Raw genomic sequence first — 26,757 nt, 5'->3', positions numbered from 1 at the left:
TTTTTCTAAAAATAGATTTGATTTCCATATAAAATATCCTTAAGGAAGGCCTGCTGAAACAGTAAAATGCAGCTGTGTGAAAAGAAATATATTTCAAAGAAAGAGAAAATCTTAAAAGTTTCTCCCCAAAGCCAAATTTATACAAAATATGCCCATGAATTAATGACCAGATGAAAAAGTAGTAGGGCCAATTTTTTTGAGACAGTCTCACTATATAGCCCTAGCTGGCCTGGTATTCTCTCTGTAAACCAGGCTGGCCTCAAACTCAGTGATCCACCTGCCTCTACCTCCATAGTGCTGAGAATGAAAGAATATGCTACCAGCCTGGCTCTCTTTCATTTTCAAAGGTTTCATGCTTTCTTTTTTTCTTTACATCTATTCCTCTGCCTTTGCATGAATGCTAAGACACTACTATTCTCACTTTATACAGTCAATACCTGGTCAATATCCACTTGTAACTATTCATTCCTGTTACTTTTTACTTGTTGACACAAGTCTGCAATCCTTGGGATTTTTTTTCTTCTGCCTAATTAATTCACTAAAAGTATTTCTCAATTTTTGCCCCAGAGTTTCACCCTTTAAGGCTATGTGAGATAAACAGTTATAGCTTGGAATACTTTTTCTTTCGGGATTTAAAGCCATTGTATTGATTTCAGGATTGATGGTTAAGACACAGTTCTTAGCTTTACTGATGCGCCTTTAAAAGAAATACACCATGGGTTGGGGATTTAGCTCAGTGGTAGAGCGCTTGCCTAGCAAGCACAAGACCCTGGGTTCGAACCTCAGCTAAAAAAAAAAAAAAGAAAGAAAGAAATACATCATTCTAGGTAGTAGCAACACACTTTTAACCCCAGAACTCTAGAGGCAAGGGGATCTCTGAGTTCAAGGACAGCCTGGTCTACAGAGTGAACTCTAGGACAGCCAGGGCTACAAGAAAAACCCTGTCTTGAAAGACCAAAAGAAGTAAAATAAAAAATAAATAGATGATAGATAAATAGATAGATAGATAAATAGATAGGTAGATAGATAGATAAATATAGATAGATGATAGGTAGACAGATAGATAGATGATAGATAGATAGATAGATAGATAGATAGATAGATAGATAGATAGATAGATAAAAGAAACACATCATATTCGTGTTGTTGCATTAGTATTTTTCCTGCCCTGAGCAACTTTCCTATGATATTTGCAAGTGGGCTTTGCTTCTTACAAACCCTGATGAGGTTTCTCTGGGTTCCCACAACATTCAAAGGCTCACCACTGATAGAAATTGTCAGTCATTATCTCTTCAGACACTGTCTAGCCCTTCCCTACACCCCCAATCACCTCTCTTACCCTCTCCCTCTCCTGACTAAGCCCTTCTTCCCAACAGGTCTCCTCCCCATTTTCAGGTCTCCTGTGTGTGGCTCATGGACTTCCAGGTTTATTTATCTCTCTTTTAAAAATTGAATGTCGACTAAAATCTACTCTTCAAGAAGAACTTAAACTGCCAGGAATTTGCCTTTTCCATTGTTGTGTAGCTTTGGTGAGGAGACAAACGTGGGTAAAAATACAACTACTTCACTTCACATAGGCTGATAGTTAAGACTTAGAAATAGATAGTGGCATATGAAGAATACTTTTCAGTTGCTCATTTTTTGCCAAAAGTTTTGATACAGTCTTACTTATCTACATAAATGTAATGAGATAGAAACCAAGAAATCAGGTCACCAGCCTTATTGAACACAACAGAATGGTGCAATTACAAATCAGTATGTATGCTACTGTTCCAATTTGTTAACAAACAAAATAATACTCATAATTATCAGTTTAACTCAAAGTAACTCAAGAGTACACTAAAAAACAAAACAAAATGGTTTAACGCCAAAAATATTTTTTGCTGGTTGATAAACTCTGCCTAAAGCCTCCAAGTAACACAAAGTGAACATTTTGAAATCTACTAATAAACAGAATCAAACAGAATACTTCACTTCAAAAAAATAATTTGCAAGGTGGGAGAAGCTTCTGGAGAAGACACATATTATGCCATGCTTGGACTTCTTTGTATGAGGAAAGAAAAAGATAAATGTGATGCCCTCAACAACCCTGCATTGAAAGGACAAAATACTGATTATGAGATTAATTATTAAAAGAGATTACAGCAAAGCAGTGATGTAACAGTTTTATTTAATAAGTGGAATGAGAAAACATATATTTTCTCTTTAATTTTTATCAAGTAAGAATTCAAAACTTAAACTTTTAGCATTTCCAGAACACTTGCAACCAAATAAACAGGCCTACTAGCATGCACGATGCTCACAAACAAAAAGTGTCACAATCCTTGTGTACATTCACATACAGTTCAAATTTCATGACTTGACTATTCGGGGCACTCAGCCTGAAAGTGAACATGACATAATTCGGCTTTCTATTCATGCAGAAAGATCCAGGCGACATAAGTAATTTTAAACAATCTACCTTTGAAAAGATAAAATCGCATAGAAGGGGCAAGAATCCCAAATTTATGCACCAACGCAAGTTTTCTTGAGGGCACCAAATGTCGTGGAAGATCACTAAGAGTATCATTCAAAGAAAATGTTATACTATTTGGGCTACTTAGGGTTATGGGAGTATTAGTAACAAAGAGATATTCTTATGTGGAGAAAAATATGAGATATGCTTAGTGCAACTAAAAGCCTAGTACCTTCACACGAATAAAAACAGCATAATTAAGTATATAAGTAGGTGAGACTAGTGAAGAACTTCTTAGAAACAAGATCATTTCTTAAAAGAAAAGAATGGGATAATGTCTAGGAATTTACAACACTTAGCTGAATAAAAAGCTATCTCTGCAGTGGGGACTTTCCTTAACTTCTCTCCCAGCATCCTGAAGCAACAAGTTGGGGATCATGGGTTTGAGGAATTTGAACTCACCAGTCCCAGAGTCTCGAGTCAGACACACCTCATACTGGTAGCTCTGGGACAGGGTCCCAGTGCCGCTGATATCCACCAGGTGACCAGGAAAGTGTCCCTCAGGCACAGAACAGCCACCCAGAGAGGCTGCTCTGACCCTCCTGCACAGCCTCACCCCCACAAACAGCAGCACAGACAACAGGAAGATGGAAGACACAGAAGCCAAGGCAATGACCAGGTACAGAGTGAGCAAGTCCTCATCCTGGGCGGGGTCGCGCGCCACCTCTGGCAGAGGCAGGTAGGGCTGAGAGAAGCCATCCACCAGCAGCACATGCAGAGTGACACTGGCAGACCTTGGAGGATCTCCATTGTCCTTGACCAGCAGCAGCAGCCTGTGCTTGGGAGCATCGCGCTCACTCAGCAGCCTGGAGGTGCGCACCTCGCCATTGTGAGCCCACACGCTGAACAGCCCGGGCTCCGTGGCCTTGAGCAGCTGGAAGGACAGCCAGGCATTCTGTCCAGAGTCGCGGTCCACTGCCACCACCTTGGTGACCAGGTAGCCTGGCTCTGCCGCCCTGGGCAGCAGCTCTGTGCAGGGTGCAGAGGCGTTCTGCAGCGGGTAGAGCACGAAGGGCGCATTGTCGTTGGCGTCCAGCACCAGCACTCGCACCAGCGCCTGGCTGCTGAGTGCAGGAGAGCCTTGGTCTGTGGCGCCCACGCGAAACTCGAAGGTCTGCAGGGTCTCATAGTCGAGCGCCCTGAGCGCGAACAGCTGCCCATTGTCGGCATTGATGGAGACGAGCGAGTCGAGGGCCAGCAGCGGGTCGTGGGTGGGCAGCAGCGAGTAGGTGATGTGAGCATTGGAGCCTGAGTCTGAGTCTGTGGCGCTGATGGTGCCTATGTGCAGGGCAGGGCTGTTGTTCTCCTGGACAAACAGGGTGTAGGAGGTTTGTGTGAAGGCGGGGGCGTTGTCATTGACATCGGACACCTGCACTGTTATGGTGTGCTGAGTTGTGAGTCTGGGTGTGCCCATGTCGGTGACTGTGATGGTGATGTTGTACTCAGCTCTGCTCTCTCTGTCCAGAGGACTTTCTGTCACCAGTGTGTAAAAGTTCTTGTTAGAGGGTTTTAAAATGAATGGTAGAGTATCTGGAATGGAACAAATGATTTTCCCGTTCTCTCCAGAGTCTCTATCTCGTATTCGGAAGATAGCAACCACAGTTTCAGGAGCATTTTCTGGGACTGAGCTGGTCAGAGAAGATATGGTCAGCTCTGGGGCATTGTCGTTCACATCCATCACCTCTATCACCACCTCGCCCTTCCCAGAAAGACCTCCTCCATCTATGGCCTCGATTTGTACACAGTAAGATTTAATTTTTTCAAAATCCAGTTTCTTTCTCAATCGTATTTCTCCTGTGACTTCATTTATTGAGAAGGTTTGTTGAATTTCATCTGATGCTTGGAACAAGCCATAGGAAACTCTCCCAAAGTTGCCAGCATCTGCATCCTGTGCTAGGACAGTCAGGACTGGGGATCCTGGGGGACTGCTCTCCAGGACCTGTACCTCATAGGGGGTGTTCACAAATTCAGGGGCATTGTCATTGATATCCAGGATCAGGATTCGAACCATGGCTGTTCCTGACCTAGGTGGAGACCCACCATCCAGAGCTGTGAGGATCAAGCTCAGCTCTGCCTGTTCCTCTCTGTCCAAGGCTCTGTCCTGCACCAACTCTGGGTATTTCTTGCCTTTACTGTTATTTTGAGTGAGGACATGAAAATGTGAGTTGGGGCTGAGTGTGTATTGCTGTAGCCCATTGCTGCCCACATCCAAGTCCTGGGCTAAATTCAGTGGTAACAGAGTGCCTGGCTGACTGTTTTCTGGTATTTTCAAGAGCATTTCTTTATCTGGGAATTCTGGTGAGTGATCATTTATGTCCTGGATCAACAATTCTCCTTGAAAATATTGCACTGGCTTTTCAAGGAACACCTGGAAATGCAACACACAGGGATCCACAGAGACACACAGCTCTTCCCGATCTAGTTTCTCCCTCAGAATCAGATCCCCAGTCTCAGGATCCAGAATCAACTGCTGTTTGTCATAGTCAGACACCACCCGTGCAGACCGGGCAGTCAGGTCCCCAGAACTCAGGCCCAGATCCTTTCCCAGATGGGCTACAAAGGACCCACTATCTGTTTCTTCCAGGATAGAGTACCGAGTAGGCACCGTTAGAACCCGATCCCAAAGCAGCATAAAAAGGAAAGGAATCACTTGCCTGTTTGGATGATTTCTCTCCAGCTTCTCCATGGTGGAAACGCGAGTGCTTGCATCAGACTTGCAGCTGACTCTGAATGACTTGAATGCTGAATTCTGATTTCTCCGTTGGAGAATTCCTTACTCAGTTGCTCTTAACCTTTGTTCATTTGGTATACCGCAGCCCAGCCCATTCAGAGACGGGTATTTCTTGTGATGCTTCCTGTCCGTGTTTTTTTATTCTGTCTTGCGACACAAAGGACCAGGAAGCTTTTTAACCGGTTATTCATAACCTTAGCCTGCAGCGCCACCCAGCGTCCATATTGAGAAATTGACAGTATTTTCAATTTGGAAACCTTTTGAAAATTTCCGAATGAACACGTAGAAATGCTTGTATTTTTCATGTTTACAAGTTTGTTCTTATTTTAGGTTGCATTAACTAATAAAGATATTTTACTTTGGGGTATGTGTCAGAAGAATTTTTAGCACGAAACGGGAAGTTAACTCAGTTTTCCCTAAGGTCAACTGGTGGTATTTGATCGTACTTTTGTATTTTGCATAATCCAACCAACTAAAGTAAAGTCTTAATTTTGAATCCACTTAATGACACTTACACAAGTTTGGTTCTCATAAATAAGCACTTTCTAGAGATGCAAAAATTTTAAGTAATTGCCACATCATTCTAAGAAAGATTTTTTCCCCCCTAAGGATGGTTTCTATTTCTCTACACTGGTGTGCAAATAGCAGAACCTTTGAATAAAGAAGTTTGATGCTTAGTGTGTGGAATAAAATAAATCTAGATAAAAATGAGGTAAACCATGATTGAGTCACAGAATGGCCTGGAGAGGGGATTAAAGGATTTCAACAAATAAGATAACTGAGTGATGGCAGGAGTTAATATATAATCATGATCAGATCAGGACCAACTCAAACAAGTGAAGTTCATACAATTCTTTCAAGGCTTTACATCTACTTACTTAGCTACCTATATGTAAGGAATTCTTGAGGAGGCTTTATTTTGGTTCCTGATTTGATATGATATAATCTATCACATGTGACGTTTATTTTATAGTGAGCTTTGTGTACACCCTTTAAATTGTGGATATCATAATCCCCCAAGAGGAAGCAAGTACAGACTTAAAACATTTTGAGCATGAAACAGTGAGACTCCCTTCTCCCCATAATCTTATTAACAGAGGAAAGTGAAGGGTGTGCTGGGGATTGTCCGTTAGTTTTAGGTGAAAACTAGAGAATGTGTCTGAAACAGTTTTCAGTGTGAGTGTAGCTGCTTTGATTACCCCGGAAGATAAGAAAACTGGAGCATCATGGGGAAACATTTTAGTAGGCCGTTGGTTACAGGTCGTATATCGGACTTCTTAGGCTTTCGCACCTGATTTCATTTAGCTATTGGATTAATTTGATTCATGTTAAATAAGTTGCTGCTAAAGTATGTCCATACTATCATATTCTGGAATTGGAAAACAAGAATTATAGTATTGATCATGTGTCAGTTAAATAAATAAATGCACTCAAACACTTACATTTCTATCTGCATAAGCACTGACATAAAATAAAGTAAAAAATATAAAATAAATACTGAAGAGAATAAAAAGGATGTATCTTTAAAAAAATGGAAAACAAATCTCCTGAGCAGAACAAATAGAAAAGTTCCTAGCATAGTAAGCAGGTTCTAGTTAGACTTAAAGAGTTCAGAACAAAATTTGACTATATTTTGTTTTCCTAGTTCCACATGTTGGCAAAGAGTTTTGAGATCACCTATTTCCAGTTCTTTTTGTAATCCAAAAACAAAATCTCTGTAGTACTAACATATATCGCCAAACGGGAGGAATTATCAACATTTTACATGTTAATTCATTTCCTCTCCCATCAACTCTGTGAAGTTGGTCCTTGCATTGGTCATGATTTATAGATGAAGAAAATTTGATTTGACACAAATAATTTCCCCAGTGTCACATGCTGTGTGGAACAGCAAGGTAGAGTTTGAACTGGTGTGTTGCTGTTCCACAGTCTACTGTCTTATATACCCAAGTAGAATTTACAGTAGATCTGAACTTCAGCCCTGGTTTGTGTATGTACGTATCAGGGGTGTCGTATGATCTGTACCCAAGTTTTCAGTTATTGTTATATCCTTTAAAATTCTTTATCTGTCTTCAGAAGTAATCACCAGCCAAGAGGAATGGTTACAAACTTAGAAATCAGTGGTTTTGTTGGTAAGATATGATTAATTATTCCTGGTCTTTGTATATAAAATATCTATGTGTAGGTATTTTTAAATAATGTTAGAGCCAATGAATGTTTCAAGTTACAATAAAGAATCAAGAAAGGTTCCTTATCGACCCAATGGAGGATAATCAGAGAAGCTCTCAACACACATGGGCTTTCCAGGAACCATATCAATGATGGCTGCATCACCAGATTTCAAGAATTTAGGGTCATCTCCCAGCTTCTTACCAGAACGACGATCAATCTTTTCTTTAAGCTCAGCAAACTTGCATGCTATGTGAGCAGTGTGACAATCCAGCACAGGAGTGTAGCCAGCACTGATTTGGCCCGGATGGTTCAGGATAATCACCTGAGCGGTGAAGCCAGCAGCTTCCATGGGTGGGTCATTTTTGCTGTCACCAGCAACGTTGCCACGTCTAACGTCTTTGACGGACACGTTCTTTACATTGAAGCCCACATTGTCCCCAGGAAGAGCTTCACTCAAAGCTTCATGGTGCATTTCAACAGACTTTACTTCTGTTGTCACATTGACTGGAGCAAAGGTAACCACCATTCCAGGTTTCAACACATCAGTCTCCACTCGGCCCACAGGGACGGTTCCAATACCACCAATTTTGTAGACATCCTGGAGGGGCAGTTGCAGAGGCTTGTCAGTTGGGTCGTTTTGCTGTTGGTGACATGAGGCAGACAGTTGCTGTGGGTGTCATCAAAGCTGTGGACCAGAAGGCTGCTGGAGCTGGCAAAGTCACCAAGTCTGCCCAGAAAGCTCAGAAGGCTAAATGAATATTCTCTCTAACCCCAGTCTTAATCAGTGGTGGAAGAACGGTCTCAGAACTGTTTGTCTCAATTGGCCATTTAAGTTTAATAGTAAAAGACTGGTTAATGATAACAATGCATCGTAAAACCTTCAGAAGGAAAGGAAAATGTTTTGTGGACCATTTTTTTTTTGTGTGTGGCAGTTTTAAGTTATTAGTTTTCAAAATCAGTACTTTTTAATGGAAACAACTTGACCAAAAATCTGTCAGAGAATTTTGAGACCCATTAAAACAAGTTTAATGAGAAAAAAAAAAGAAAGGTTCCTTATCGTGTTATGCTGTGGATTATTTCTCCAAATTTATCAGGAAAATATGTATCTGAACAAAAGGAGATTTAATATGATAAGTGTGCTTTTATATCATTTTGACACAAGCTAGAGTCATCTGAGAGGAGGGACCTCAATTAAGAAAATGCCTCCATAAGATCTAGCTGTACACAGCCTGTTAGGTATGTACTTAATGACTGATTAATGGTAGAGGGTCCAGCCCATGGTGGGGTGATGCTATCTCTGGGCTGGTAGTCCTGAGTGCTATAGGAAAGCAGGCTGAGCTAGCCATGGGGAGCAAGCCAATAAGCAGCACCCCTCTATGGCCTCTACATCAGCTCCTGCCTCCAGGTTCCTGCCCTGTTTTAGTTCCTGTCCTGACTTCCTTTAATGATGAACAGTGCTTTGGAAGTGTAAGCCAAATAAAGCCCAAGTTGCTTTGGGTTGTGATGTTTCATCACAGCAATGGAAACACTAAGACAATAAGGAATAAACACCTAAAAACTATTTCTCAGTTGGATAAGGTGCACTGCTACAGAGAAAGACTTTTGTGGTCAGTTACATCATTTGTGATAAAATAAAAGATGATATATGAAGTATTTTTTCACTGTGAATATACAAAGAGAGATGCACAGTATTCAAGGAATTAAATAGCATTTGAACTCCTCCCTAGTATTATGTAGGCAAGCACTTTAAGCATAACCGAAGAAAAAATAAGTCTTTAATCATTTTAATACTTCTGGTATACAGTAGTTAAAATATATTGCTTACCTGTGATCAATTAACACCAGATATTCAAATGTCCAATTTCTAACTCAGAAAATTCTTTAAATCAGGAATCATAACTCCTTCGACTTTGTCTTTATATTTCTAGATTCCTTGAATTTTCACATGAATTTTAGAGTTGGCCTGACAATTTCTGTAAAAGGTTAGCTGAGATTTTTTTAGAGTGCATTAAATCTGCTGACCACTGAACATACAACTATTTATGCAGAATTGAGTCTTCCAGACCACAAAGACTTTCTAATTACTTAAATCTTTTAAAACTTCTTTCAGTAATAAATGTCTTCCTGTGTTTGCTATAAAATCTCCTACTTTAAGCCAATTTCAAAGGGTTATTTTCCTTTCATATTCTGGATTTTTTAATTTCATATTTGGATAATGATCTTTGACTACAAGCTTGCTGAACTTATTTTTTTTTTCATTTTCCAAGAATAACACCAGTTTAGAAAATAGAGGAGCAGAAACTACTTACAAACTCATGAAGGTGGTAGTAGTCTAGTCCCCCTACCATTTTGTGTGTTTTATTGTCATGGAAGTGTTGCATTTTCTAAAATGCTTTTCTCCATTTATTGAAGTAGTTTTGTGGTTTTACCCATTATTTTGCTAATAAGGTGTTTTGCATTGATTTATTTTTGAATATTGAACAGATGTTTTATTCCTAGGACAATTTTTCTTGGCCATAATATATATTTCCATATATGTTAATGGAGTTAATATCCTAGTATTTAGTTGAGAAATTTTGAAGACACACTCTTAAAGAAAACTGGTTTTAGTTTTCTTATATTTTTCTGATTTTGTTATAGGGGGACTAGACTACTACCACCTTCATGAGTTTGTAAGTAGTTTCTGCTCCTCTATTTTCTAAACAAATTTTAAGTACTGGTGTTATTCTTTAATATTTGGTGGGATTTGTATGTGGAGTCATCTGGTTTTTATGGAAAAATTTGAGTACTAACAATAATTAATTATGGCCCTATTCTGACTTTCTTTAGTCAATTTTAGCAGTGTGTTTCTAGGGATTTTTTAAAAATTAATCTTGATTTTAAAACTAGTTTACTTGAAATTGATCATAATATTATAAGAGTCCTCTGATAATCTCTCATTTTCTATATAAAGTAGATTGCATTTCCCCTCTATTATTCCATAATTTGGTAATTTGAATCTCCTTTTTCCTGGATTAATCTGAGTACAAGTTTGTCAGTTTTCTTGATTACTCCAGTATACTAACCTTTCTTTCCACTGATTTGCACTTAGGCTGTTTTTCATTTTCTAATTCATTGAGTCCATATACTCTAATCTTCTCTTGCTCATTGGTGCTTAGAATGCTATTATTATTCAACATTTTTCTTTCGTTCCTTTTTTCGAGACTGGATCATCAGTATAACCCATTTGGCTTTACACTGACCAAGAATACAGGTCTTGTCCTAAAGTAGAAATCTGAGCTATTGATTTGAGATCTTTTTTTAATGTGAATTATTTTCTGCTATAACTTTCCTCTAAGTTTAATTGCATGTCAGACACTTTGCTATATTGTATTTTCATTTTTCAGTCATTTCAGATTTTGTCAATGTTCCTTGTGATTTCTTTTATGCTTCATTTACTGGTTAGAAATATGTTGATTTCCATATTGTTTGAGAATTTTCTGAACTTCCAGGTTAATTCCATTATAACTGTAGATCAAGCATTGCTTGGTTTCAATATTTAAAATTTGTGGAATCATATTTTATGATGGTCCATCCCAAAGAATGTGCTATTAGCAATAAAAAAATCCCCTGCTATTTTTTAGTAGAATTCTCTGTTAGTGTAGTTTTATTTTTAATTAAAAATTGTATTTATTCATGAGGAGCATGCAGCACAGTGCATGTGTGGGGGTCAGAGGTCAACTTTTGAGAGACAGTTCTCTCCTACCATGTGGGTCCTGGGGATTGAACGATGGTCATCAGATTTAGTGAAAGGTGCCTTTGCCCACCTGTTGTGCTCAGATTGTGACCACCAAAGAGTCCACTGAAGATGAGCATGCCGGAATGCAAAAGCAAGGTTTAATTTGGGATATCCAAAAACAATACAAGCCTAGGCAGGGACTTCGTCCAACAGATCCAATGCAGTAGAGGCTGGAGGAAGTGCCTGCCTCTCTGCAAGCTTAGTTTTTAAAGGCAAAAACCACAAGGTTACATCATTTAGGGGTGCTAGTATGGGTACAATTCTGATTGGCTCACTTCTAGGGACTTTCTAGAAATCATGGCTTAATCTTACTTCTAAGGGGGTGGTTGCCCACCACCATTTCTCATTGGCTGCCTTCAGGTGGGGACATTTTAGTGGTCAGTTACCCTGGAAACCAGGGTTGGAACATTCTTTGGTCAAAGAGTTACCTAGGGAATCAGGGAGAGGACATTCCATAGTCGGGCAGTCATTACCTTGTGACTACCTTGTGACTCTGTACTTTTACACTTCCTGGTTTCTGGAATCTTGACTGACTGGTTTCAGTAACTCATGGCCTATACCTAGAAGGAGACATCTTAGGCCTTAGTTTTAGGGTGAAAGTACTTTGGTCTTATTTTGGTTCCACACACCAAGCCATCCCACAGAACCTAGAGTTGGTTTTTAAGTCTTGGTGTTTGAATTAGTTACTTTTCCCACTGCTGTAGAAAATACTTAGTGAAGAAAGGGTTTATTTTGGCTCAGCATTTGAGAGAATACAATCCATTGTGACTGGGAAGGCAAGACAGTGGGAGCATGGAATGGCTGGTCACATTGCATCTAAAGTCAAGGAGCAGAGGAATATGTCTGCTGGTGCTCATCTCACTTTCTTCTTTTCTTATTCAGTCTTGGACCCCACCCCATGGAATGGTCCCAACATGTTTAGGGTGTGCCTTATCTCCTCAGTTAGAAATCTCTGGACACACCCTCATAGACACACCCAAAGGTGTGCCTCGTTAATGATGTGGTGTTGTTGTTTTTTTTTATCCCCAATCAAATTAATCAAAATTAAATAGTTTGTGTCAAATTTTGTTTCATTTGTTGTGATGGGTGATCTCAGTTGTTACCTTGATAAGATCTGGAATCACCTGGAACATGTGCCTCTGGGCATGTCTTTAGGGGACAATCTCGAGTCATTGAGGTGGGAAGACCTGACCTCTGTAGGTAGCACTAGTCCTTTGACTAGGATCCCGGACTACATAAAAATGAAAAAGTGGAATGAACGCAACATTCGCTGTTCTCTGCTTCCTTGCTGTAAAGCAATGTGACTAGCTACTTCAAGCTCCAGGACATCCCCGAGGATTGATGACACCCTTGAACTGTGAGCCAGAATAAATCCTTTATCCCTTAAATTGCTTTGGTCAGGGTGTTTTATTACAGCAACAGAAAAAAAAATAACTAAGACATTTACTTTGAGGTACTATATTTAGGTATATCTATGTTTAAGTTGATATTTTCCAATAGATTCTCATTTTTATCATCTATGATAGGCCTCTTTAATGTTGTTTTAATGATCTTTACAATTAATTTTGTGGTTGACTTTGCTATTCTCTAAAGTCTCTTTTGTTTACTGTCTATATGGTATTTTTTCATCCTTCAACTTTCAACAATGTCTTTGAATAATTATAAATACATTTTCATGCATATATAATTTGTAAAACTTTGTGTTATTATATGGCACAAATAAGAAGAAAGCACTGTAGATAACCTACACTATAAAAACTTAACAAAGATTAATGGTTAATCTCAATAACTAGAGTAAATACTTGGTAAATAACCACCCAAAGAAAAGCCCTTCTTTTGTGGCATTGGAGATAGAACCTAAGCCATGAGCATGCTAAAATGTACTCCACAATGAAGTCACAGTCTATGGTGGTTAGAACGAGAGTGGTCCCATAGGCTCATATATTGGAATACTTGGTCCCCAGTTGGGGGACTGTTTGGGAAGGATTAGGTGTGGCCTTGTTGGAGAAGGTGTCACTGGGGAATATGCTTAGAGGTTTCGAAAGTCCCCTCCATTCCTTATTAGCCTCTTGCCCCTGGATCCAGGTATAAGCTTTCAGGTACTTCTCCAGCACCATTTCTGGCTTCTGCCATACTCTCTGCCATGATGGTCCTGGACTCTCACCCTCTGAAACTGTAAGGCCCCCAGGGAACTCTTTCTTCTTGATAGAGTCCTTCTTGATAGAACTCTCTGTTCTTGCCTTGGTCATGGCATTTTATCACAGCAGTAGGAAACTAAGACATATTTCATTCAAATGGCTGTAATATTTGAAGTTTTGGTTCCTTCTAGATTTAATTATAAGCTGTAGTCGATCTTCCTTGATGATATTATTCTCTAATCCCATTTTCATATATCTTTGAATTGCAATGGCGGAGGCAAAATGTGGATCAAAAGTTATTATCTGAGCAAGATTCTGAGCAATCCTAAATCATGTCAGGTTACAATCCGAAGGAACCTTGACAGTAAACTAAGAAAATACTTTCCTCTTAAGTCACCATATGTGTGAGAAACGGGTATCAGTAACCAAGAGGGCTTACCAGAACTCAAATCCTTACTGTAGTTGTTTTAAAAATTATCCTATGGGTTTTTACTACAACAGCTCAGAATTTACAAACCAAAGTGGCATCTAACTATACACCTCACGAATAATATGAAAAGGAAAGAATTCTCAGTAGTGGAAAATGACTTTTGTTTAATTTATTCCTATGAATATACTTTTAACAAGCATAAAGAGTAAAAGCAAAAAAGTAATCCAGTAGATTTAGCTATGTTTTTTACTTTGGGGCCAGAATAAAAATAAAATCTTGAATATTAATTGCTGCTGGGAATGGTGGTGCATGCCTGCAATCTCCATACTTGGGTGAGAGAGGCAGATGAATCTCTGTGAGTTTGAGGCCAACTAGGTCTGCATAGTGAGTTCAAGGACAGCCAGGGGCATGAAGAGAGACCCTGTCTCAAAAACACAGTGATAGTTGGTGTCAATAAAGAAACTGTGGAACCAAAATAAGACCAAAATGCTCTCACCCCAAAACTAAAGGCCTAAGACTGCTCCTTTTAGCTACAGGCCATAAGTTACTGGAACAGGCCAGAAGTTACTGAGACCAGTCAGTTCAGATTCCAGAAACCAGGAAGTGTAAAAGTACAGAGCCACAGATAGTCACGAGGTAATGCCTGCCAGACTATGGAATGTCCTCTCCCTGGTTTCCAGGGTAACTGATCACAGAAATGCCTCCACCTGAGGGCAGCCAATGAGAAATGGTGGCGGGCAACCACTCCCTTAGAGGTAATTTCTAGAAGTCCCTAGAAGCGAGCCAATCAGAATTGTACCTGTACTAGCACCCCTAAATGATGTAACCTTGTGACTTTTCCCTTTAAAAACTGAGCTTGCAGACAGGTGGGTGCTTCCTCCAGCCTCCACTGCGTTGGATGTATTGGACGAAGTCCCTGCCTAGGCTTGTATTGCTTTTGGATATCCAGAATTAAACCTTGCTTTTGCATTCCGGCATGCTCGTCTTTGGTGGTCTCTCTGGGGGTCACGATCTGGGCACAACAAAACGAGTTAAAGCTGTTGCTCCTAAAAGGATTGCAAATTACTATATTTCATAAAGAAAAGGTATTTCATTTGTACTTAACACCTTATCTAACTATAGAGAAAATACTTTAAGATTATTGTAACAGATGGATAAAGAAAATGTAGTTTATGCAAAATGAAGTTTTGTTTTGTTTTTGTTTTTGAGAGACAGAGTCTCACATAACCCAGATGTAGCTTAAACTAACCATGTGATGCTGGTGCTCAAAGCCAGGTCTTTTGAATGCTGAGCAAGCACCCTACCAACTGATCTACACCTCCAAACCACGCATTGTAATTTTACTCAGCCATAAAGAATAATGAAAGTACATCATTTTCAGGAAAATGGATGGAACAACAGCCACACACACAAGGACCAGAGTAGAACATTTTCACTTCTTGGTGGTATTTAGGGGCAGTATAAAATCAAAGGGGGGGCTGAAGATTAGGGATGAGTAAGGACAAGGTACATTATCTGCATATATGCAAATATCACAATAAGCCTATCACATTGCATAGTTAATATACCTCCTAAAAGTCAAAGAAACTGGTATAGATAAATTTCAAAAATATTGGGAATTCTACATTGCTCACCAAATTCACTACATTAAATGATATTTAAAACTATTTCAGTCATCACTAACAGTGAAAATTTTACTTCTGAGTAAGAGAAAACATACACTAAGATTGCGTTAGTAAAACAGGAGACAGTTGAAGCATTAATTGATGATACAAAAAGTAAAACCACACAAAAATAAAATGCAAACCTCAGGGAAATATTCCCTATTACCAGAAAAACACTGACGTTTCAACAACTACTATTTTATCCTTCTCTTAATGACAACTACAATTTTAACTATTCAACATATAAGTGTCTGGAACCAGACTATTGGGAATAATGGGCTTGAGGAACTTGAAATCTGTGGTCCCAGAGTCTCCAGTGAGACACACCTCATACTGGTAGCTCCGGGACAGGGTCCCTGCCCCGCTGACATCCACCAGGTGACCAGGAAAATGTCCCTCAGGCACAGAGCAGCCACCCAGAGAGGCCGCCCTGGCTCTCCTGCACAGCCTCACCCCCACAAACAGCAGCACAGACAACAGGAAGAGAGAAGACACAGAAGCCAAGGCAATGACCAGGTACAGTGTGAGCAAGTCCTCATCCTGGGCGGGGTCGCGCGCCACCTCTGGCAGAGGCAGGTAAGGCTGAGAGAAGCCATCCACCAGCAGCACATGCAGAGTGACACTGGCTGACCTTGGAGGATCTCCATTGTCCTTGACCAGCAGCAGTAGCCTGTGCTTGGGAGCATCGCGCTCACTCAGCAGCCTGGAGGTGCGCACCTCGCCATTGTGAGCCCACACACTGAACAGCCCGGGCTCTGTGGCCTTGAGCAGCTGGAATGACAGCCAGGCATTCTGTCCAGAGTCGCGGTCCACTGCCACCACCTTGGTGACCAGGTATCCAGGCTCTGCCGCCCTGGGCAGCAGCTCTGTGCAGGGTGCAGAGGCGTTCTGCAGCGGGTAGAGCACGAAGGGCGCATTGTCGTTGGCGTCCAGCACCAGCACTCGCACCAGCGCCTGGCTGCTGAGCGCAGGAGAGCCTTGGTCTGTGGCGCCCACGTGGAACTCGAAGGCCTGCAGGGCCTCATAGTCCAGCGCCCTGAGCGCGAACAGCTGCCCGTTGTTGGCGTTGATGGAAACCAATGAGGAGAGGGCCAGCTGTGGATCGTAGGGTGGCAGCAGTGAGTAGGTGATTTGTGCATTGGAGCCTGAGTCTGAGTCTGTGGCACTGATGGTGCCTATGTGCAGGGCAGGGCTGTTGTTCTCCTGGACAAACAGGGTGTAGGAGGTTTGTGTGAAGGCGGGGGCATTGTCATTGACATCGGAGACTTGCACTGTTATGGTGTGCTGAGTTGTGAGTCTGGGTGTGCCCATGTCAGTGACTGTGATGGTGATGTTGTATTCAGCGCTGCTCTCTCTGTCCAGGGCCCCCTCTGTCACTAAAGTGTAGTAATTCTCGAATGCAGACTTTAAAAGAAATGGAAATTCGTTCTGAATAGAACACACCATCCTTCCATTGTCCCCAGAATCTAAATCGAAAACACTGAAAACAACAACTACAGCCTCCGGTGAGTTTTCTGGGATAGGGCTTGTGAGTGTGGAGATGGTCAACTCTGGGGCATTGTCATTCACATCCAACACCTGTACAGACACAGTGCATTTCCCCGAAAGGCCTCCTCCATCTGTGGCTGCAATTTCCACATTATAATATCGAACTGTTTCAAAATCTAACTGTTTGCTCAGACGGATTTCTCCTGTGACCTCGTCTATTACAAATGGTTGAGAAACTCCACCGCCTTGAAACAGAGAGTAGGCTATATTCCCATAAGGTCCCACATCTAAATCCCTGGCAGAGACCGTGACAATTAAGGCATTGAGAGGGCTGTTCTCAGGGACCTGCACCTCATAGAGCGACTGTACAAACTGGGGGGCGTTATCATTGATGTCCACGACTTCAATGCGAACTGTGGTGATCCCAGACCTGGGAGGAGACCCACCATCCACAGCAGTGAGGGTTAAAGTGAGCTCAGGCTGCTCCTCCCTGTCCAGGGCTCTGTCCAGCACCAGCTCTGGGTATTTGCTGCCATCAGCGCGACTCTGAGTAACCACATGGAAATGGAGGTTGGGGTTGACTGTGTAGTTCTGAACAGCATTGCTCCCTATGTCAGAGTCCTGAGCTGCCTTCAGAGGAAACACAGTCCCTGGCTGGACATTCTCAGGGATTTTTAGGAGCATTTCCCTGTGAGGGAACTCTGGAGCATGGTCATTTATGTCTGTGATCTGCAGGTCAGTTTGGAAGAACTGCACAGGGTTTTCCAGAATGAGCTGGAAGTGCAGCACACAGGGGTCTGTCACCCCACACAGCACCTCGCGATCTGGTTTTCCCCTCAGAAGCAAATTCCCGGTCTCTGCATCCAGCTGCAAGAGCTCTTTGTTTCCTCTGTGATGGATTCGCGCCCCTCTGGTGGCCAGTTCCCCCACCCTGAGCCCCAGATCTTTGGCCAGGTTAGCTACCAAGTATCCACTCTCCGTTTCTTCTGGCATGGAATATCTAATCGCCTCAGAATCAGCCTCCCACAAAAGCAGCAACATAGTAAGGAAAACGACTTGCCTTTGCTGTGGCGTTTTTGAGAGCGCTGTCTCCATTGTTCACACTCGATCCAGAAGGTGCAGTGTCTTTTAATTTATAAGGATCCACCCATGTGTTTTGATGAAATAGCAGAACTAAATTTTACTCACTGACTAGCTAGTGGAGCTATACCTTCTCTGGAAGATTGCCCTTCTAGATTCAGCCTGAATGCCACCTTCTTTTAGGGAGCAATTTAAGTTCTGATGCCTAATAATGGCGTCTAGAGCATCTGCAGAGTTCATTATTCACACGCTTAGCCTGCAGCGCCACCAAGCGTCCTTATTTACTATTGCATGTACCTTTTTCATTGTGTTCTGTTTCCCTCTTGATAAAATCCATTTATTTCGCTTTTATTTTGGTTTAACAACTGGTATTCAAAGTGTTAGAGAACTGCCTGATCCCAGTGAAAAAATACAGTAATCATTTGAGAGCTCCATTTCCAAAAAAAAATCTACAAATGTTTCAAAGTTATTGTGACTATTACCAACTACTAATCCTCCTGACATTTCAAAAATTATAATACTAATTTTATTACTTTAAATTATAAACATACTCTGTGTGTAAAACATAGGTGGGTCTAACAAACAAACTAATGCATTCAATTTGGTCAGCAACTGTCAGTAACTGATGGATGCTGATAGCCCGGCATGAGCACTTAAAACAAGTATGTGAATTAGGACAAAATCGTGCATGATTTCCTCTGCTTGTTACAGTAAAGAAGGTAAAAGGAGGCTGTTTTTGAAGTTGGTTCCCCAGTGGAAACAAAATGAATAAGGACTTTAGAAATTCTGAAATAGCAAGAGTTCTTGTTAAGTGATACATGCACTGTGCGAAGCTGGCGAACCATCCTGGGCTTATTTCTCTGTCTTTGTCATTTCGGGTGAGATACTTCCCAGGCATATTCTTCTTTCAGAAGATTTGCTAGTGTTTTTTGTTTCTTTGAAACAGGACTTTTCAGTGTAGCCCCAGCTGTCCTGGAACTCACTATATAGACCAGGCTGGCATCAAACTCAGAGAGATCTCTCTGTCTTTGATTCCAAGTGCTGGTATTAAAGACATGCATCATGCACTCAGGCAGAAGATCTCTTATGATGCCAGAACTAGAACTATTCATGAATCTGATTTCTGAGAGAAGAATATCAGTACAACTAGGAGAACCATCTGGTCTCTAGGGCTCTGACTGCTGGGGTGGGAGAGTCCTACTTTAATTGAGGAAAGTGGTTTGTTGCCAAGATCCCATCTGGGAAGTCCATGTTCCCATCTTCTTGTCCCATGACTTATTACATTCTGGCAGTTTTCTTGTATCATTTTGGCCTCATCTGATCCATCAGAAACTGGAATTCATTCTGATGCCTTTTACCATGTGTACTGTGAATTTGACCAATTTCCTTTTCTGCTTGTTCCTTTGTAAAGGCATGACACTAGCATTGTGTCTTCTTGTTTTGAGGCAATTCTGGTCTTGCACTTTTTCAGCTGCTGATTTGGGGTGCAAAGTGTAATGCTGGGCATTGTACACACGAGCAAAATCTTGGTGCTTTTTAATAAGTTGCTGTTCATTTCCTTGAATAAATAATGCTTACCCATTTAGCTTTTTCTTTAAATCACATTCAGAGAGCAAGTTATATACAGTTTAGGGCAGTAGCTACCTTTTTTTAAAAAGGAAATTTTATTCCTTTTACATACCAATCACAGATCCTCCCCTTCCCTTCTCATGCCCCTCCACGTTCCCCCCCCTCAAGACTCCCCATTCCCTCCTACAAGAAGGTAAGGCTTCCCATGGGGAGTCAGCAGAGCCTGGTACATTCATTAGAGGCAGGTTCAAGCCCCTCCCCCTGCCTCAAGGCTGTGCAAGGTGTCCCACCATAGGTAGTGGGCTCCAAAAAGCCAGCTCATGTACCAGGGATGAATCCTGATCTGACTGCCAGAGGGCCCTTAAGCAGATCAAGCTACACAACTGTCTCACTTATGCAGAGGGCCTAGTCCAATCCTGTGGAGGCTTCACAGGTTTTGGTCTAAATTTCATAAGTTCCCACAAGTTTGGTTTGTCTCGGAAGTTTTCCCCATCATGATCTTGGTGCCCCTCGCTCATGGAATCCCCCTTCTCTCTCTCCGATAGGACTCCTGGAGCTCAGACTGGTGTTTAGCTGTGGATCTCTGCATCTGCTTCCATCAATTACTGGAGAAAGGCTCTGTGATGACAGGGTATTCACCTATCTGATTACTGGGGCAAGCCAGTTCAGGCACCCTCTCCACTGTTGCTAGTAGTCTAAACTGGGGTCATCCTTGTGGATTCCTGGGAACTTCCTTAGCACCCAGTTTCTTCCTATCCCCATGAAGTCTCCCTTTATCATGTTATCTCTTTCATTGTCTCCCACTCCATTCCTGTTCTAGCTCAAACTTCCTGTTCCCTTGCGTTCTCATTCCCCACCCACTACCCTTCATTGCCCCTGTTTCACGCCCAGTTTCCTCATGGAGATCTCCTCTATTTCCACTTCACAGGGTGATCCATGTATCCTTCTTTGGGTCTTCCTTGTTAGCTAGCTTCTTTGGATCTGTGGGTTGTAGTCTGGTTATACTTTGCTTTACGTCTAGTATCCATCTATGAGTGAGTACATACCATGTTTGTCCTTCTGAGCCTGGGTTACCTCACTCAGGATGATATTTTCTAGTTCCACCCATTTGCTTGCAAATTTCATAATGTCATTGTTTTTTACTGCTGAGTAGTACTCCATTGTGTATATGTACCACATTTTCTTAATACACTCTTCGGTTGAGGGGCATCTAGGTTGTTTCCAGGTTCTGGCTATTATGAATAATGATGCTATGAACATAGTTGAGCATGTGTCCTTGTGGTATGGTTGAGCATTCCTTGGGTATATGCCCAAGAGTGGTATATCTGGGTCTTGAGGAAGATTGATTCCTAATTTTCTGAGAAGCCACCATACTGATTTCCAGAATGGCTGTACAAGTTTCCACTCCTACCAACGGTGCAGGAGTGTTTCCCTTGCTCCACATCCTCTCCGACATAAGCTGTCTGCAGTGCTTTTGATCCTAGATATTCTGATAGGTATAAGATGGTATCTCAGAGTCATGCGAAGTCTGCTTTGCATCTCCCTGATGACTAAGGATATTGAGCAATTCCTTAAATGTCTTTCAGCCATTTGAGATTCTTCTGCTGAGAATTCTTTGTTTAGCTGTGTAGCCCATTTTTTAATTTTTTGGTATTTTGATGTCTAGTTTCTTGAATTCTTTATATATTTTGGAGATCAGTCCTCTGTCAGATGTAGGGTTAGTGAAGATCTTTTCCTATTCTGTAGGCTGTCATTTTGTCTCATTTACTATGTCCTTTGCCTTACAAAATCTTCTCAGTTTCAGGAGGTCCCATCAATTAATTGTTGCTCTCAGTATCTGTGTTACTAATGTTGTATTTAGGAAGTAGTCTCCTGTGCCAATATGTTCAAGATTAATTCCTAATTTCTCTTCTATTGGGTTCAGTGTAACCAGCTTTAGGTTGAGGTCTTTGACCCACTTGGACTTGAGTTTTGCACATGGCAATAGATATGGATCTGTTTGCAAACTTCTACATGTTGACATCCAGTTATACCAGCACTATTTGTTGAAGATGCTTTCTTTTTTTTTCATTGTACAGTTTTGGCTTCTTTGTCAAAATTCAGGTGTTCATAGGTGTGTGGATTAATGTCAGGGTCTTCAATTTGATTCCATTGATCAACATATTGGTTTTTATGCCAATACCAAGCTGTTTTTATTACTATAGCTCTCTAGGAGAGCTTGAGATCAAGGGTGGTGATGCCTCCTGAGGTGGCTTTATTGTACAGGATTGTTTTTAGCTATCCTGGGTCTTTTTGTTTTTACATATGAAGTTGAATATTGTTCTGTCCAGGTCTGTGAAGAATTGTGTTGGGATTTTGATGGGAATTGCATTGACTCTGTAGATTGCTTTTGGTAAGATTCACATTTTTACTATGTTAATCCTGCCTATCCATGAGCGATCTTTCCATTTTCTGACATCTTCAATTTCTTTCTTCAGAGACAAAGTTCTTGTCACACAAGTCTTTCACTTGCTTAGCTAGAGATACCCCCAAGGTATTTTATATTATTTGTTGCTATTGTAAAGAGTGGTGTTTCTCTGATTTCTCTCTCAGCTCATTTATCATTTGTATACAGGAGAGCTACTGATTTGTTTGAGTTAAACTTATATACTGCCATATTACTGACAGTGTTTATCAGCCATAGGAGTTACCTGGTAAAATTTCTGGGGTCACTTATGTATATCATCATATCATGTACAAACAGTGAAAGTTTGACTTCTTCCTTTTCAATTTGTATCCCCTTGATCTCCTTTTGTTGTCTTATTGTTCTAGCTAGGACTTTGAGTGCTTTATTGAATAGATATGGGGGGAGTGTTGTTCCTGATTTTAGTGGAATCACTGAGTTTCTCTCCATTTAATTTGATGTTGGCTGTCGGCTTGCTATAAATTGCCTTTATTATGTTTAGGTATGTTCCTTGTATTCCTGATCTCCCCAAGACCTTTATCATGAAGTAGTATTGGATTTTGTCAAAGGCTTTTCCAATATCTAATGAGATAATCATATTTTTCTTTCAGTTTTTTTATATGGTGTATTACATTGACAGATTTTCATATGTTGAGCCATCCTTGCATCTCTGGGATAAAGCCTACTTGGTCATGGTGGATAATTTCTTTGATGTGTTCTTGGATTCAGTTTGCCAATATTTTATTGAGTATTTTTGCACCAATGTTCATGAGGGAAATTGGTTGGTAATTCTCTTTTTTGTTGCATTTTTGTGTGATTTGGATATCAGGATAACTGTAGCCTCATAAAAAGTTTGGTAACATTCCTTCTGTTTCTATTGTGTGGAACAATTTGAAGAGTATTGGTATTAGCTCTTCTTTGAAATTCTAGGGCTGGGTGGTGGTGGTGCATGCCTTTAATCCCAGCACTTGGGAGGCAGAGCCAGCAGATCTCTGTGAGTTTGAGGCCAACCTAGGCTACAGAGTGAGTTCCAGGAAAGGTGCAAAGCTACACAGAGAAACCCTGTCTCAAAAAACCGAAGAAGAAGAAGAAGAAGAAGAAGAAGAAGAAGAAGAAGAAGAAGAAGAAGAAGAGGAGGAGGAGGAGGAGGAGGAGGAGGAGGAGGAGGAGGAGGAGGAGGAGGAGGAGGAGGAGGAGGAAGGGGAGGGGGAGGGGGAGGAGGAGGAGGAGAAGGAGAAGGAGAAGAAGAAGAAGAAGAAGAAGAAGAAGAAGAAGAAGAAGAAGAAGAAGAAGAAGAAGAAGAAGAAGAAGAAAAGAAGAAGAAGAAAGAATTCTTCACTGAAATCATCTGGTCCTGGGCATTTTTTATTTGGGAGACTTTTAATGACTGTTTCTATTTCCTTAGGGGTTATAGATCTATTTAAATGGTTTATATGGTCTTGATTTAATTTTGGTATGTGGAACCTATCCAGAAAATTGTCCATTTCTTTTAGATTGTCCAATTTTATAAAGTACAGGTTTTTGAAGTAGGTCATGATGATTCTCTGTATTTCCTTGTTGTCTGTTGTTATGTCTTCCTTTTCATTTCTAGTTTTGTTAATTTGGATGTTCTCTCTATGCCTTTTGGTTAGTTTGGATAAGGGCTTGTCTATCTTGTTGATTTTCTCAAAGAACCAACTTTTTATTTCATTGATTCTTTGTATTGCTCGCTTTGTTTCTATTTTATTGATTTCAGCTCTCAATTTATTTGCTGTCATCTATTTCTCATGGTTGAGTTTGTTTCTTTTTGTTCCAGAGCTTTTAGGTGTGCTATTAAGTCACTAGTATGAGATTTCTCCAACTTCTTTATGTGGGCATTTAACTATGAATTTTCCTTTTAGCACTGCTTTCATAGTGTCCCATAAGTTTGGGTATGTTGTACATTCATTTTCATTGAATTCTAGGAAGTTTTAATTTCTTTCTTTCTTTATTCCTTGACCTATTGGTGATTCAGTTGAACATTATTCAGTTTCCATTCGATTGTGGGATTTTTGTCATTTTTATCGTTGTTGAAATCTAAATTTAAGCCATGGTAGTCTGATAAAATACAAGAGGTTATTTCAGCTTTTTTTGTATCTGTTGAGATTTGCTTTGTGACCAAGTATGTGATCGATTTTAGAAAAGGTTCCATGGAATGCTGAGAAGGTACATTCTTTTGTGTTAGGGTTGAATATTCTGTAGATATCTATTAAGCCCATTTGAGTCATAACATCTGTTTGATCCATTATTTCTCTGTTAACTTTCTGTCTGGCAGATCAGTCCATTGGTGAGAGCTAGATATTGAAGTCTCCCATCACTAATTTGTGGGGTTTGATGTGTGATTTAAGCTTTAGTAATGTTTCTTTTACACATGTGGGTGCCCTTGTATTTGGGGCATAAATATTCAGAATTGAGACTTCATCTTGGTGGATTTTTCATGTGATGAATATGTAATGTCCTCTTCGATCTCTTTTGACTGATTTTAGTTTGAAGTCTATTTTGTTAGATTTTAGGATAGTTACACCAGCTTGCTTTTCTTAAGTCCATTTGATTGAAAAGTCTTTTCCCAGCCTTTTACTCTGAGGTATTGTGTGTCTTTGAAGCTGAGGTGTGTTTCTTGTATGCAACAGAAGGATGGGTCCTGTTTTCATATCCATTCTGTTAGCCTGTGTCTTTTTATAGGTGAATTGAGTCCATTGATATTAATGGATATTAAGTAATTAACAATGACCAGTGATTGTTAATTCCTGTTATTTTTTGGTGGTAGTGTGTGTATATTCCCTTCTTCGGGATTTGCTGCTGTGCAGTTATCTATTGCCTGTTTTCATGGGTGCATCTGACTTCCTTAGGTTAGAGTTTTCCTTCTAGTGCTTTCTGTAGGGCTGGATTTGTGGATAGATATTGCTCAAATCTGGTTTTGTCTTGCAATGTCTAGTTCACTCCATCTATGGTGATTGAAAGTTTTGCTGGTTATAGTAGTCTGGGTTGGCATCCATGGTCTCTTAGTGTCTGCATTACATCTGCCCAGGACTTTCTGGCTTTCTGGGTCTACATTGAGAAGTTGGGTGTTATTCTGATGAGTCTGCCTTTATAAGTATTGGCCTTTTTCCTTTGCTGCTCTTAATATTATTTCTTTATTCTGTACATTTAGTTGTTTAATTATTATGTGTCGAGGGGACTTTTGGAGGGTTCTAGTCTATTTGGTGTTCTATAAGCTTCTTGTATCTTCATAGGTATTTCCTTCTTTAAGTTGGGAAAATTTTCTTCCATGTTTTTGTTGAATACATTTTCTGTGCCTTTGAGTTGGTATTCTTCTCCTTCTTCTATCCCTATTATTCTTAGATTTGGCCTTTTCATTTTGTCCTAGATTTCCTGGAAGTTTTGTGTTATGACTTTTTGGCTTTGGTTGATGAATCTATTTCCTCTATTGTATCCTCTACACCAGAGATCCTCTCTTTAATCTCTTGTATTCTTTTGGTTATGCTTGCATCTGTAGTTCCTGTCCATTTACTCTGATTTTCTGTTTCCAGCATTCTCTTGGTTTGTGTCTTCTTCATTGTTTCTATTTCAATTTTTAGGTCTTGAACTGTTTCCTTCACCCATTTAATTGCTTTTCCATGGTTTTCTGGCTTCCTTTAAGGAATTTATTGATTTATTCCAATTTTTTGTTTGTTTTTTACTCAATTTCTTCAAGGGAATTTTTCATTTCCTCTTTAAAGGCATCTATCATCTTGATAAAGTTATTTTTAAGGTCACTTTCTTTTGCTTCTTCTATGTTGTGATTTTCAGATCTTGCTGTTGTAGAACTGCTAGATTCTAATGATACTATATTGCTCTTTATGTTGTTGTATGTATTTTTGCATTGGCATCTACCCACCTCTTCCTCCACTATGTGAAAGAGGTGTCTGTGTCTGAATGAGCTGCTCTTGGTCTGATCTGTGCTTGCTGTGTCTGTGTCTGTGTCTCGGAGGGCCACTCTGGGTCCAATTGTAGCTCTTTGTCTAACTAGAGCTGGCAGACACTGTGTTTCAGGAAGCTGCTCTTGGTCCAGTCCAAGCTGGCTGGCTGGTTCTGTGTCTCAGAGAGCCACTCTTGGCCCTATCAGGGCTCTTGGTCCAATTAGAGCTGGTTGATTCTGTGTCTTAGGAAGCCCCTGGGATTGCAGGGGGATGGGTAGCTTTGGGGGAGGGCATGGGTCTTGTACATCGCAGGATCTGATGGGGGATTTTGATGGCAGAGCCTACCCATTGTATTCTTCCCTGCTGTCTGGAAACTGGGCCAGTGAAGCTACTATTTGTGAGCAAAATTTCTAAGGCTTCTTTTCTTGATGTGATAAGCAACTGTCCAGCTGCTTTTGAATGAGAATTTCAGGAATGTTGACTCCACAAACAGGACCAGCCACTGTATCATCAATTTCCAGGGTAGATATAAAGGGAGACACACAACATTTAGCATCTAAGGAACTAAGAGACATATTTCCTACAAAACAAGTCTCTCCAGTCTCTGCAGAAGTGGTTGGCCTTGTATGAGGGTTGAATTTCCCATTATTGTATTTTCCCAGCAACTCTGATGAAGACCTCTGATAAAAGAACTTGTCCACTAACTTGCTTCCTTGTTTGGTAGAAAGAAAGTTTGATGACTTCAGTAGAATGTACTTTGAGAACACCTTCCTTTGAGGTAGAAGGCACAGGAGTTGTGGGAGGTGACTTTAAAACTGCCCAAGGTGAGTCC

General features: G+C 40.6%; 2 protein-coding genes and 1 pseudogene across 2 annotated transcripts; all 3 read right to left on the bottom strand.

Moving 5' to 3' along the window:
* Nucleotides 1-2,153: 2,153 nt before the first annotated feature.
* On the bottom strand, nucleotides 2,154-7,349 carry LOC143269559 (protocadherin beta-4-like). The gene has a single exon (XM_076555039.1). It carries the CDS (start codon nucleotides 5,199-5,201, stop codon nucleotides 2,811-2,813), a length of 2,391 nt encoding a protein of 796 aa, XP_076411154.1. The 5' UTR covers nucleotides 5,202-7,349; the 3' UTR covers nucleotides 2,154-2,810.
* An 868-nt stretch (nucleotides 7,350-8,217) lies between these two features.
* LOC102914928 (protocadherin beta-8-like) lies at nucleotides 8,218-18,951 on the bottom strand. The gene has a single exon (XM_076555040.1). It carries the CDS (start codon nucleotides 18,009-18,011, stop codon nucleotides 15,657-15,659), a length of 2,355 nt encoding a protein of 784 aa, XP_076411155.1. The 5' UTR covers nucleotides 18,012-18,951; the 3' UTR covers nucleotides 8,218-15,656.
* Nucleotides 18,774-19,618, bottom strand: LOC121824141 (E3 ubiquitin-protein ligase RAD18 pseudogene; annotated as a pseudogene).
* Nucleotides 19,619-26,757: the final 7,139 nt, after the last annotated feature.

The sequence above is a fragment of the Peromyscus maniculatus genome, chromosome 19 (assembly GCF_049852395.1).
Source record: "Peromyscus maniculatus bairdii isolate BWxNUB_F1_BW_parent chromosome 19, HU_Pman_BW_mat_3.1, whole genome shotgun sequence".
In the NCBI taxonomy this organism is placed as follows: domain Eukaryota; kingdom Metazoa; phylum Chordata; class Mammalia; order Rodentia; family Cricetidae; genus Peromyscus; species Peromyscus maniculatus.
Note: the sequence above shows the minus strand (reverse complement) of the source record. Positions and strands in the feature narration are given on the sequence as shown.

Coding starts and splice junctions, on each gene's coding strand:
- LOC143269559 (XM_076555039.1), bottom strand. CDS start 5,201: ATGGAGAAGCTGGAGAGAAATCATCCAAACAGGCAAGTGATTCCTTTC.
- LOC102914928 (XM_076555040.1), bottom strand. CDS start 18,011: ATGGAGACAGCGCTCTCAAAAACGCCACAGCAAAGGCAAGTCGTTTTC.